We start from the raw sequence: 12196 nt of genomic DNA on the forward strand, positions 1-12196 counted from the left end.
AGTGAGGGTGATTAAGGTGAGATGATAAGGTCACACATTCTTATTCACAAATCTGTGGTTCTCTGACTATGAAAGAAAAAATAGCTGGAAAAAGACAATATGAATTATAAATACAAATGATCCCTTGAGTTTTTCTATTCAGTGATGCATAATCAATACAAATTCTGTTCAAACCTGAATATAGTGTGAAGCAAGAGCTATCTTTCTTTTCATGCTTCCTGACTACAATATCATTATGTACCATAATTGGCTCTGTAAAAACCTGTTAGGTAAGATGAGAGAGGAGGTGAGAAATACAGAACCAAACCTGCTTCCTGCTAAAAAGTATGTCCGAGTCAAAATATTTCACCTTTATTTTAAAAAATGCACGCAACCAAAGAGGTGTATTCTGAGTGGGATGGAAACGTGAGAAATAGTCACGGCGGAAAATGGCTGGCCAAAGCCACTGCCAGGGTAAATAGAGCAAAGTTAAAGCTGGCATCTCCTTCCCTCTCAGATCAGAGCTTCCATAAATAGAGTTGTGAACTCAGTGAGAAAAGACCACATTATCCTTGTGTCTTAGTTATCTGACCTTTTAAATGCCTTATTTCCAGAGAGGCTGGTTTAAAGATGTCACATTTTATGTGGCTGAATGCCGTACGATGAAACTTTTCTTTTTCTATTCTGTGTTTCTTTTTCTTTCCCTCCTCACCTGTCTTCACTCTCTCCCCTTAGCTTCAGAAAGTAAAAATTAACTAGTCACTAAGACCTTAATTTGTCAGTTCACATTCTACCTCAGCAAAGCACTGCAGCACATAGCTCTGCAAGTAACTTTGGTGAGATGTAGATACAGCCTGGAAGCTCAGTGTGTGCCGAAGGGTTTTCAGGAAAGGGGGCTGAAAGACTCCATCCTGCAAATGGGCCCCCACACATGCAATTGAACCATGATTTTTACTCGCATCCAAGTGGTGAGCTGCTTTCTGTGGAACAACTCGCGTGAGTGCAGACTTATTGCTCTGATGGGAATAAGTCTTTTGATATTTAATACATGAGCACTTCATAAGGACATAAAGGAGGTTTTTAAACATGATGGTTTTTTAAACATGATGGTTCCACGTAATTCTCTGCAGGCTCCTGTGTATCTGTCAGCCCAGTATTAGGCTGGGCTGAAGCAAAGACACACAGCCCCAGCAGAAGATCCTCGAGGCGTAGCCGGCAGCTCACCCCTTACAACTTTGCAGCCAGTTTGTACATCAGCATGGAGAGGAAATCATATATGGCCATGGCCCCGCAGAAAGGGAGAGGACCATTCTCTGTCCTCTGAGGACCACAAGGACCATCTCTGTGCTTGGGACTCATGCAGCCTGCACAGGTGGCACACTCATGTCTGACAAAAACAAACCATGGGAACGGCTCCATTCTCAGTGCTGGCTGGAATACAGCGGGCAGCCAGGTAGTGCTCTGCTCACAAAGGGATCAGGTGCATCGCTGCAGGGACGGGTTGTTTCACGGGTTGGTTACACTCACGTTTACTTCCTCAACTTGTCTCTGCCACAAGCTACACACAGGAAGACTGGACATATAGCAGCAGAGATGCAATACATTTAAACAAACTTTAGAAAAATGACAGAAATGTTATAGGATGCTTATTAAGGCAGCAGCACTTTTTCTGTCTCATCTCAGGACATCAGTGAGATGAATCTCTGTTCTCGGTCATGTATCTGCTGTACCAAAGAGCGCTGCTTAACAGCATGGGCATTGTACAATCGTAGTTACGAGTGATGTGTGATTCACTGGCCCAACAACAATGGAGTGCTCCCTGCATAGATGCCCACTGTCATTTCATTCCTTTCCTGGTGCTCCTGGCAGTCACACTTTCCCATGGCTTTTCTTTGACATAGATCATTCTTTACGTCAGTAATTACTCCCGTCATGATGCACTTTTTTTCCTAGTCTCATTTAGATTTATCTAGAGACTTTGCAATAATACTTATTGCTGATGCAAGAGCTAAGAGTATCTGCAATTGAATTTGACAGAAGGATGCTGACTTATTAAACTGGAATCTGAGTCCAGACCAAATTATTGTTTCAAATGCTAGGAAGGTCTGTCAGATCATTCTTAGGCCAGATTCATGATGTTAGCAATACAAGAACCTATCGTGTGAGTAGAGCTGGTCAATGTATTCATTACAAATAAATTATTCAATGCATATGCGCGTTTTTCTGTTTGTGAGTCATGTGTGAATCATTTCTGATTTCTAATAAAGTGTTCATAAGCATTCACTCACATGGATTGTGGAACAAATCTCAGCCTAAGGGAACTTTGCAAACTATTCACTTTCTACTGATAATTATCCAGTGTGAGTGCAGCAGTTCATTTAAGTCACATGGCATCAGTTGTGCTTCATCTTTGAATGAGGTAATCATTTTTTAAAATGGGAGGCTAGTGACTAATACAAGTAGAATGTTAGGGACAAGTAAACATTCAGAACACGAATAAAATCTCTGCTACAAATAATAAACCAACCATTATACAGATATTTGAGGAAAACCTCCAAAAAGGGCTGAGCAAGGATATTTATCATTGACTTTTTTCTCTTTTTCAGCTATTCTGCCAGCCCTAGGCATAATGTCAGCTACTAAGATGGCAACTGTAATGTCAGGTTTATTCTTTCTTTACTGACAGGTACCAGCAGTGCAGAAGTAAAGGAAAATCGAAACATTGGCAACCTGGAGGATCATCCAATATCCTCTAATGAGAGGGCAAGAGGGGGAACACCTAGCAGTAAAAGAAAAAGACCCTTAGAGGAAGGCAATAATGGCCATTTCTGCAAACTCCAGCTCATCTGGAAGAAAGTCTCGTGGTCAGTGACACCAAAGAATGCTCTGGTTCAGCTACATGAACTTAAACCAGGTTTACAATACAAAATGGTTTCCCAGACAGGTCCAGTGCATGCTCCAGTCTTTGCTGTTGCTGTGGAAGTAAATGGACTAACGTTTGAAGGCACAGGACCCACAAAAAAGAAAGCCAAAATGCGTGCTGCAGAGCTCGCTCTGAAGTCGTTCGTTCAGTTCCCCAACGCTTGCCAAGCTCACTTTGCCATGGGGAACTGCATCAGCCCATCCACGGACTTTACTTCTGATCAGGCAGACTTTCCAGATACTCTGTTCAAGGAGTTTGAACCATCTACACACAGTGAGGACTTTTCAGTCTATAACCCCGTTAATAATGAATTGCTTTCCACTGCTTATCGACACGGGCGCTTACTCTGCCATACGCTGGACTTAATGGGCCACGGTAAGCAAAACAAGCACAAGATGGCATCCAAAGCGGAGAGCGAGAAGAACCCAGTGGTGCTGCTAAATGAGCTGCGGTCAGGCCTGCGGTATGTCTGCCTGTCAGAGACGATGGAGAAACAGCACATCAAGAGTTTTGTGATGGCGGTGAGAGTGGATGGGAGAACATTTGAAGGCTCAGGACGTAGCAAGAAGCTGGCTAAGGGTCAAGCAGCGCAAGCAGCCCTGCAGGCCCTCTTTAACATTCGGCTGCCCAGCCACATTCCAAGCAGGAGTAAATGTCACCATTTGCCACAGGTGAGAGCTCCTGGGTAGCCACCACCACGTTGGAGGAACTCTTTCAGTGAATGGGATCAGTATTGCTGTAGCTGTTGTTGTTCCACCAGATGGTTACTCTGATGTTACAGCAAGTGCTATGCCACAAAATAGCTCTTTTCTCATGGAAAGAGCTGGGTGTCACAGGCAAAAGCTTGAAAATTGTGTCCTGAAATCACTGGGTACAATTTGCAGCCCTTTCCATAGGAGGCATGTATCAGAGGGCAACATGTGGGGGGAAATACCAATGCTGCAATTTTCTAGAGAGAATGATAACATTGACACAGGCAGAAAAATCAGGTCATTCTGTGGTACTGCATCTTTCTTGACAGAAGGGACCCCGTAAACAAAGGGATGCTCCATATCCTTCTTTCAGAGTTAATTTTTGATGAGGACAGTGCCTGTTCATAGGAGACAGCAATGACAAGGAAAGCACCTGTGTCAGAGCAGAGTCTCCAGACAATTCTGCCACTAGAAAAGTTAAGGATTTTTGTTTATTATAGGCTTACTTTTTGGGTTGGGATTTTTGTTTTCAAATATGCCTCCAACAGCACAAGGGATAGTGAAAGATCTGAAATTTTCCTAGAACAAATGTAGAGATTACTGCTGTACTCATACAAAAAATATAGATCTGATTTTGTAGCTGGTCATATGCCAAAGGCTATCTTAGCATTACTCAAACTTCTGTCATTTTCCAAGTTCAAAAGAAGCCAGGATTTGCAGACACTGGGAAGCATTAGATGGGTTCAAGTAATTTCTTGATTTGTTTGTGCTGTCATAAAAGGTTTGATCCGCCAGCACCAGGAGGTGATCTACCGCTGCAAAGCTCCCTTTATGAAGGGAGCTGTTAATGTCCAGGATTTAATGCAAAGCACTGGGAGCACTAACAGCCATTCTGTTGCTGGCTTGCTGTGAGACCCTAGGCAAGTCATTTAAATCCAATATGCTTGTAGTAAAAATGAGCGTATTACATGAAAGAACACTTCAAGATCCTTAAGTAGTGTGTAAATGCAAATTATTAGTAGCAATTCTCATTAACATTAGTAAAGATGTTCATTAGATGTTCACAGAGTTTGATAGCGGATGAATCCTTTAGGTGACATGACTGCCTGCAGGACTCAGGAATTATATTTGGTGACCCAGAAGTTTCTGTCCTATGTTTTCAAAAAAAACCCATGAGAAATGTAAGAAATTTTAAAATTCATCATAATCCTCCACCTCTTCCTTTTAATTCTAGTTTGCAAATTCCATGAACCAGTGGAACAATGATTTAATAATAGCAGAGATCTGCACAGAGTGCTTTGCAGGCATTTTGGAAGCCTTGGCCAATCTGACAGTTCCATCCTCCCAGTACTCCTCTTAAGTACGAATGAGTTTTAAATGAAAAATCCTTGCTGTTTCCTGCCCTAATTAATTCTGGTAAATGTAGTTTGTTTTAATGAACATGCCTATCCTTCCCCATGGAAACCTGGCAACTGGATATAGAGGGGAATCTCTAGTCCTGTCCTACCCAGTGCTTTGCTGCCGCTGGTGAACTTGACTGGGTCGGTCAGCAGGCAAATACCATGCATTCATCGACTGATAGTTTGTCATGTTTTGAAACTGCACCATAAGTAGCAGTTCCTGAGCTCTCTGAAATATTCCCTGGTTGGTTGGCTTCATGATCATCTTTTACATGAACATCACATCTTACTTGGGTCCCAAATTGTGCACTAGGCAACACATTCTTCAGTGTATATACCCTTTTTTATGGTCTTTTTTTCTTTCTGCAGTCTTCTGCCCTCCTTATCTTCTTCTTCTCGCTGTTCTGGAAGTATAAATGTCAGTGAAAAGGTGTCACTGAACTTTGTCTGTTAATATTTTTTGAGTGGTTATGCATTGTCCAACTAAAAGATTACTTGGGCACTTTTGATGCCAGCATTCAGCACATTAATTGAGAGACAAGCCTTAAGACTGATTTCTGCTGACCTCCTTACTAGCTGCTCTTGTCAATAGACATTGCAGCTGTGACACAAAACTCAAATTTATGTTACTCACAAAATAACCCAACCCAACTTCTACAGACATATTTCCACTGACTTCAGGTGGGCCATAACTTAAGCATTAAATCCAGAAGCATCTCTACTCGTTCTCGCTGTTTTACACCATATCTCATCAAGTGACTGTCTTTGCTCACTACTTAAGTCAGCCCATCTGAGCTGTTTGGTCAGTCGAAGTGGTGGTAACTGTATCTGGGACAGTGTAGTTCTCATTGAGCTGTGGTCAGAGCCAGCTGCTCCAAAAGTTCTTTCAGCTCATTCTTATCTCCCTGCTCTTCTGCAAACCATGTTTTCAAGGACACATTTCACGCCATGTTTTCAAAGCTATCACCAATTTGTAGGCTCAGCTTGGTTGTGTACAAAAGTGTTTAAACGCAGGAGAGCACCCTGAAACCCAAACAGCTCAGGGATAGAATTTGAAATATTGGGGGGATGGGGGTGATTTCTTCACAGAATAAAGAGTAACTGTTGTCCTGTCCAACCATGCACTCTTTTCATGTGCTTTGTCGTATTTGTTAGGATATCAGCCAACTCACTGATAGAGGGACAGGCAAACAAGATCAACTGTAACAGTTTCACCTATATTTTTAGTATTTTATAGAATTCAGGAGTATGTTTATCTTTGTGGTTACCCTTTACAAAGAGTATTTCAGCTTTACATGTCTCTGTTCTTGTTCCCCTGGCTGTTATCAGTGGTGTTAGGAGGCCAGCATTTGGTTTTTCTTGATTACAGCCTGACTGGAAGCAGGAAAAGCCAAAAACCTTGTAATACTGGTAGTCCAGTTGTGCTGAACTTATGGATTTCAATGTTCAAGAAAATGTCAGAAAAGTTCAGATGTCCTTATGAGCTGGGCCTCCTGACCATTGACATTTCTGCGATGTTCCTCAGGGCTCCCAGGGGACCTGGCATCCCTCAGCCTGGCCCTCAGTCATGCCCTGAGACTGACAGCCACTTTTCCTGCTGACCAAGGGCGATTCAATGCAAAGTGTCAAAAAAGTCACCATATCCTCCAGTCTGTCCTGATAGGTGCTGCCTACACAGGAGGGTTCCTGAACTGCCTGGAAATGCATAGCATAGATGTAGAATACTGCCACCTTGATCTCTTCTGATTCAGGGAAAACAAAGAAATGCAAGAATAGCAAAGCCAGAAATAGACGAGTTCGCTGGGGCAGCTGCAGTCTGACTCGCTTCTTCAGCTGCTTCTCCTGCCCCTCACCTGCCAATGCTGAAAACCCACCATGAAATTGTGAGTGCTTTACAATACTGGTGCTTTCTTAAAACAACATCACCGTGCCTGTGATTTTCATCCCTGTGATTGTTGCACAGAGTGTTTGTGCTGACTGCAAAATTATACCAAACAAAATAAACAAAAGCATATCACACTTTACACCAGGAATAAGTTTCACTCTCATAATTTAAAGCCAAAATAATTGAGATTGTGGCTTCTTTGCAGCCCTCAATGGTGCTCTGATCCACTTCTGTGATTCTTGTACAGGTACAATGGTGACTGGGGAACCTGAGCTCTTGGCCATGTATAGGGTGAATAGGAGGTAGCTGAGATAATCCAAGGACCAGCTGAAATGGTCACAAGATTTGCCCATCAATCTGCCAGCTACTGTTCTTGCTAAAACCAGACGTCTTATCTGTGCTATGCCACTGAAGTGCGAGATAAATACTATTGATGGTCTGAGGGTGGGCACACCATGTTTATCAGAGTAGCCAAGGTAGGAGCCTAGAGATCTGCTAAATTAATGGCAGAGATAAAGTGAGTCAGGAGAATGGAAATTACAATGCCTTCTCTAAGTCACTAAATATTGCTCCTTGTTTCCTAGCATACTTGGTTTGAACTCATATTGTCCATCAAATAATATGCAATTTCTTTGATTGTCAGCTTCTATGGAAGTCTGACAATTGTTTCTCTTCACATTGGGAGAGATATTTTCTTGCAATCCGAAATAGGAGACACCACCAAGAAGTGCTAACCGTCCCAGCCCAAAAGAGTCTGCACTGGTAGAAATCTATTCACGCATTCCCAGGCTTTCTCAGTGCAGTGTGCTCATTTCAGGAGATCAAGGTGACCCCCAACTGCATCTGACCACTTTACAGATTGTTTTTCTAGTCTTGTAGTCCTTCTAATCTATCTCACCCAGTCTAAACAGCATTCTTACTGCTGTTGAGCAAAAACGTTAATTAATATTGCCATAACAAATTAGTAATAGTGAGGTGCTTGGATTTCAAATAGACCTAAATTAAAAAAAGAATAGGTGTGAAAATCGCATTCGCATTGCTTTGAAATGGCATAATGCTGCTGTTGTTGGTTCACATCCAGAGCGTCCAGAGCAGTAGTTGTCAATTTATTTATTTAAAAGCAACCTCATTGTGTTTTGTGTGTTTCAAAAAGAAACGTGTTTTTTTTTCCCTTGGCAGATAAAGCTAACCATTTGAATCCAGTTAAATCCCCTATGTGCCGAAAGCTTCATTTGCAGACTGAAGCGACCTCGGTATCCCCATTGCAATGATTCTTTACCGCAAGCAGGTCAAGGATTCCTGCCAGCCAACTTCAGTGTCACCCTGGTGAGCAGTGTTGTGGGAACAGCCACAGTACCCCATGCCACTCATCCAGTTCCCTACAGAAACCTGTTTCTGTGTGTTGCAAAACCGGTTCATTTTCATGCAGTATCGGTTGTTCCTGCCTCCTTCACTTCATTTCTCTCACTGTCCTCATTTGCTGACTTCCTTGCAACCATGCCCTCTTGCCTGTGTCACAATTAAGCCATGGCTGAGGTTGGAAGTGATAGATTCAAATCAAATCAATTCAGTGCAAAAAAGGGATGGCACACGGAGCTGGCACTGAGCTTTGAGAAGCTGTTCTAGCGTGTTTCTATGAAGAGCTTTGTCTGGTCAAGTGACCAGGTACATTTCTTGATCAGTCTCTGTTTTCTCCTGCACAAAGGGAAGCAGCTGAGAGGTGTGCGTGTAGCTCCTGACAGTGAGATGCAAGAAAGGGGCATGTTGGGGACCAGAGAGATGCTTCTGCAATACAAATAATGTTTGATTTCCAACCATCTGCTTCTGAGTTTGTAGTTGGGGAAGGCTGCTTTTTGTAATCGGAACAACAGGCAGTTGAGACATTTATGGGATTACAGTTTCTTAACTAAAACAACGGCAAAGGAACCAATTTAGAGGCGCAGCATTAGTGTACTGGATATTGATATTATTATCCTCGCTGCTAGTAAGATTGTAGTCGCTTCTAGGCTCACAATTGAGGAACCAGGACCACCCCCTTACCCCTCATACAAGTCCGACATAAAAGATGATTAATGCCCCAGAGAGATTACGTCTTGAGTCTTAGATGAAGAAATTGCCACGTTTTAATATATATGATCCATGCAAGATCAAAGGGAGATGCAGACGGGCTACATACATGGAATCACGGGAAATAAAAGGATAGAAAGGGCTCCGGTTGCTTCCTCTCACAGCATCAGCACATGCATGTAGACACATTAAGGAGTTTGTACATGAAAACCAGTCATCACTGCAAAATGACATATTACTTTGCATCAGCTGGGCTACAGTAATGCTCCAGCTACCTCCTGCAGGAAGATGCGTCTGAGTGTCCACCTCCACCCTCTATACCTGTCTCTTTTGCTCCTCAGTTGCTGTACCCTGTAAATCCCTGCTCCCTCCCAGCCGTAGACAACTCCAACAGGTTCCCAGAAAGATTCCCCTGCACTTGTCTTTAAGTCCTACAGTACAGAAATCATGCTCAGTGCTTGCAGAGCATTAGGTATGCTAAACCAAACTCTTCTGATGGAGATGTTAAAGTCCAAATATACCACTCACCTAATTAATAATACTTAGGAGAGCTGTAATAATGATGATAATTAGTTAATGAATGACTGATCTTCATTGATAGTAATGAAAAAATAATTTTAGTATATTCAAGGAAAAAATAATCTTTAAGGCTGAAAGGCATTTTTCTCAAGAGTATATATATTTATGTAATTTAAGTTTATATGCAACCTGAAACCCTGCTTCCTCTGAAAAAAGGAAAAATAAACATATCTAATTTTCCTTTATAAAGACTCTGATGAGTCCACCATGATTATAGTGCATCTAGAGAGGGGTGAAACTGATTTAGCCATCTGACTTGGCTGCTGGCTGCTCTTTTAGTGTAGTTGCAAATACTTCGTGCTATCCATACACCCACAGAACCAACATTTGATTTCTCCTCTTCAGAGCCTAGATTGCATATTAAACATGGCTAGTGAGACACAGCGTGGACTCTGCTGACTTCTGCTATATTTGCCACGATGAACCAGCCTTGCCTATCCGGGAAGCTGATAGCGTGGATCTGATTTGTGAAGAATTATTATTTGTGCAGCCCGTTATGGTGAGACAGTTTGTGCAGAGTGATTAGGACTCCGGCAAGCAGCAGAGCTAGTTAGTACATGAAAGCTGAATCCCTGTCTGGTGTCATCCACACATAAAACTTCGCAGCTGTCAGAGTCGCCTTTGTTGCTTTCTGGCTTTGTAAGTGAGCTAGGGACACTTCAAAAAGCTCTCGGCAAGCTGGACCTCGTTAAAGCTCCTACTTCATCCTGGACTTGCATCCTGACATTGTTTATGATGCTTCATTATTATCTACTTAATACAAGCCATGATCGTTCCGCTCCACTAAATGGAGCTGTAATACAAGCGCCCAGAGTGAATTTTTCTTTGGTCGAGTTCCATGCAGAGCCTTCTCTGTTTGAGCTGGAGTATTGCAGTCATGCCAAAACCGCATTCTTTATCTATTTTTGTCTGTAGTCACATCTAGGAAGCCTTAATTATTCAAACAGATTTTTCCGTCTGTGTGCAGTGTCAGAAGCGAGCTCCTACCATCCGTTTTACGATGACTACCTCCCTCTTGTGGTCCCCGTGCCGTGCCAGCCGTGTGCCAGGCAGAGCGTGGCGGGGCCAAGGGAAGGCTGGTAACGCCAAATGCCAGCGCACCTTGAGAAGGTGGCAGCTCAGAGCCTGCCCTTTCCCCAGGAATGCTGCTGGGAAGCCCAGTGTCACATGCAGCACAGGGACCGCTCCCTCCCTGCTGCGTAACGGGGAATGTCTTTGTCCATTTTATTTTATTGCATCCGTTAGCCTTTAAACAGCATATTTGTATAGCAGTTTTGGAGAAAAACATCATTTCTCCTGCTCCTTTATCTCAGCTAAACGGCTCATGCCTATTGCAATGTGAAAGGATTGTACACATACATACACACACACAAAATAATATGCATCTCATAAAATTCAATAGGTGGATTATATTTAGGGCTTAATCTTAGGATTGTTGAGAATTAATGGACAGAACAGACTTTAGACTTGTTGTTATAATAGATGTGTAATATGAGTTATGTGTTTAGACATTTATACAACCAAACAAAACTAAAGAACCAGCTCATGTTTGAGAGAGTAAAATCCTTTGTTGTTCATGTAGTGCTTTCTTTATATGAACATCTTACAAGTGAGTTTGGATCTCTAACGGGAGCAAAATTTATCAGAGTTTTTTTCTTTTTTCACATGCATGATGCATGATGGGATCTTTTGTTAAGATCCTGTTAACTCCTGAGAAATAGAAATGAGAGATAAATATGCATATTCACTGGGAAAGTGGGTGAATTATCCTTCCCCTTTCATCACAAAGTTTTATTCAATGAAAACAATCAATATTGTCTATGTCTCATGATACCCATCAGCTTCTTAGACTGATTTCTAAGAATCATAAAATATTAATGTATCCTTACCTCCTCCAGCTTCAGTATTGTCTTTAGACAAATTCATGTTTCTTTTTCATCCTTTCTAGTTTTCTAGTTGATAATCACAGAATCACAGAATCACAGAATGGTAGGGGTTGGAAGGGACCTCTGCAGGTCATCTAGTCTGACCCCCGTGCTGAAGCAGGGTCACCTAGAGCAGGCTGGAAGGGACCTCTGTGGGTCATCTTGTCCAACCCCCCTGCCGAAGCAGGGTCACCTAGAACAGGCTTCACAGGACCTTGTCCAGGCGGGTCTTGAAAATATCTCCAGAGAAGGAGACTCCACAACACCTCTGGGCAGCCTGTTCCAGTGCTCCGTCACCCTCAGAGGGAAGAAGTTCTTCCTCATGTTCAGACGGAACTTCCTATGCTTCAAGTTTGTGCCCATTGCCCCTTGTCCTCTCACTGGGCACCACTGAAAAGAGTCTGGCCCCATCCTCTTGACACCTACCCTTGAGATATTTATAGACATTTATTAGGTCCCCTCTCAGCCTTCTCTTCTTCAGGCTAAAAGTTAAGATAAGTCTGTGTTTACTTCCAAGCAAGATGACCATTGTTTCCTATTTATCTTCCAAACTGGAGTAGACATTTGATACAAAAGCATCTAAGTGTGATTGCTCTTAACATACTTGTCATCATATCTGCTGCAGACACCAGTCACATAACCAGACTAGAGTTCAGACAATGGTATCTTAAAATCGGTGCTATGCTGAGATGTCACCCAAATGAGCCTATGCTGTGGAAGTATCAATGATTTGCTGTATAAATTCC

The 12196-nt window shown here is 42.4% G+C and overlaps 1 protein-coding gene across 2 annotated transcripts in view; it reads left to right on the forward strand.

Annotated features, from left to right (window-relative positions):
• ADARB2 (adenosine deaminase RNA specific B2 (inactive)) overlaps nt 1-12196 on the forward strand; it is a 328225-nt gene that overhangs the window by 219385 nt on the left and 96644 nt on the right. For both annotated transcript variants that reach the window (XM_075419720.1, XM_075419721.1), the window contains exon 3: nt 2666-3573. In XM_075419720.1, coding sequence (XP_075275835.1) covers nt 2666-3573 — 908 coding nt within the window. The remainder of the gene's footprint in view (nt 1-2665; nt 3574-12196) is intronic.

Source organism: Opisthocomus hoazin, chromosome 4, assembly GCF_030867145.1.
Source record: "Opisthocomus hoazin isolate bOpiHoa1 chromosome 4, bOpiHoa1.hap1, whole genome shotgun sequence".
Lineage (NCBI taxonomy): Eukaryota > Metazoa > Chordata > Aves > Opisthocomiformes > Opisthocomidae > Opisthocomus > Opisthocomus hoazin.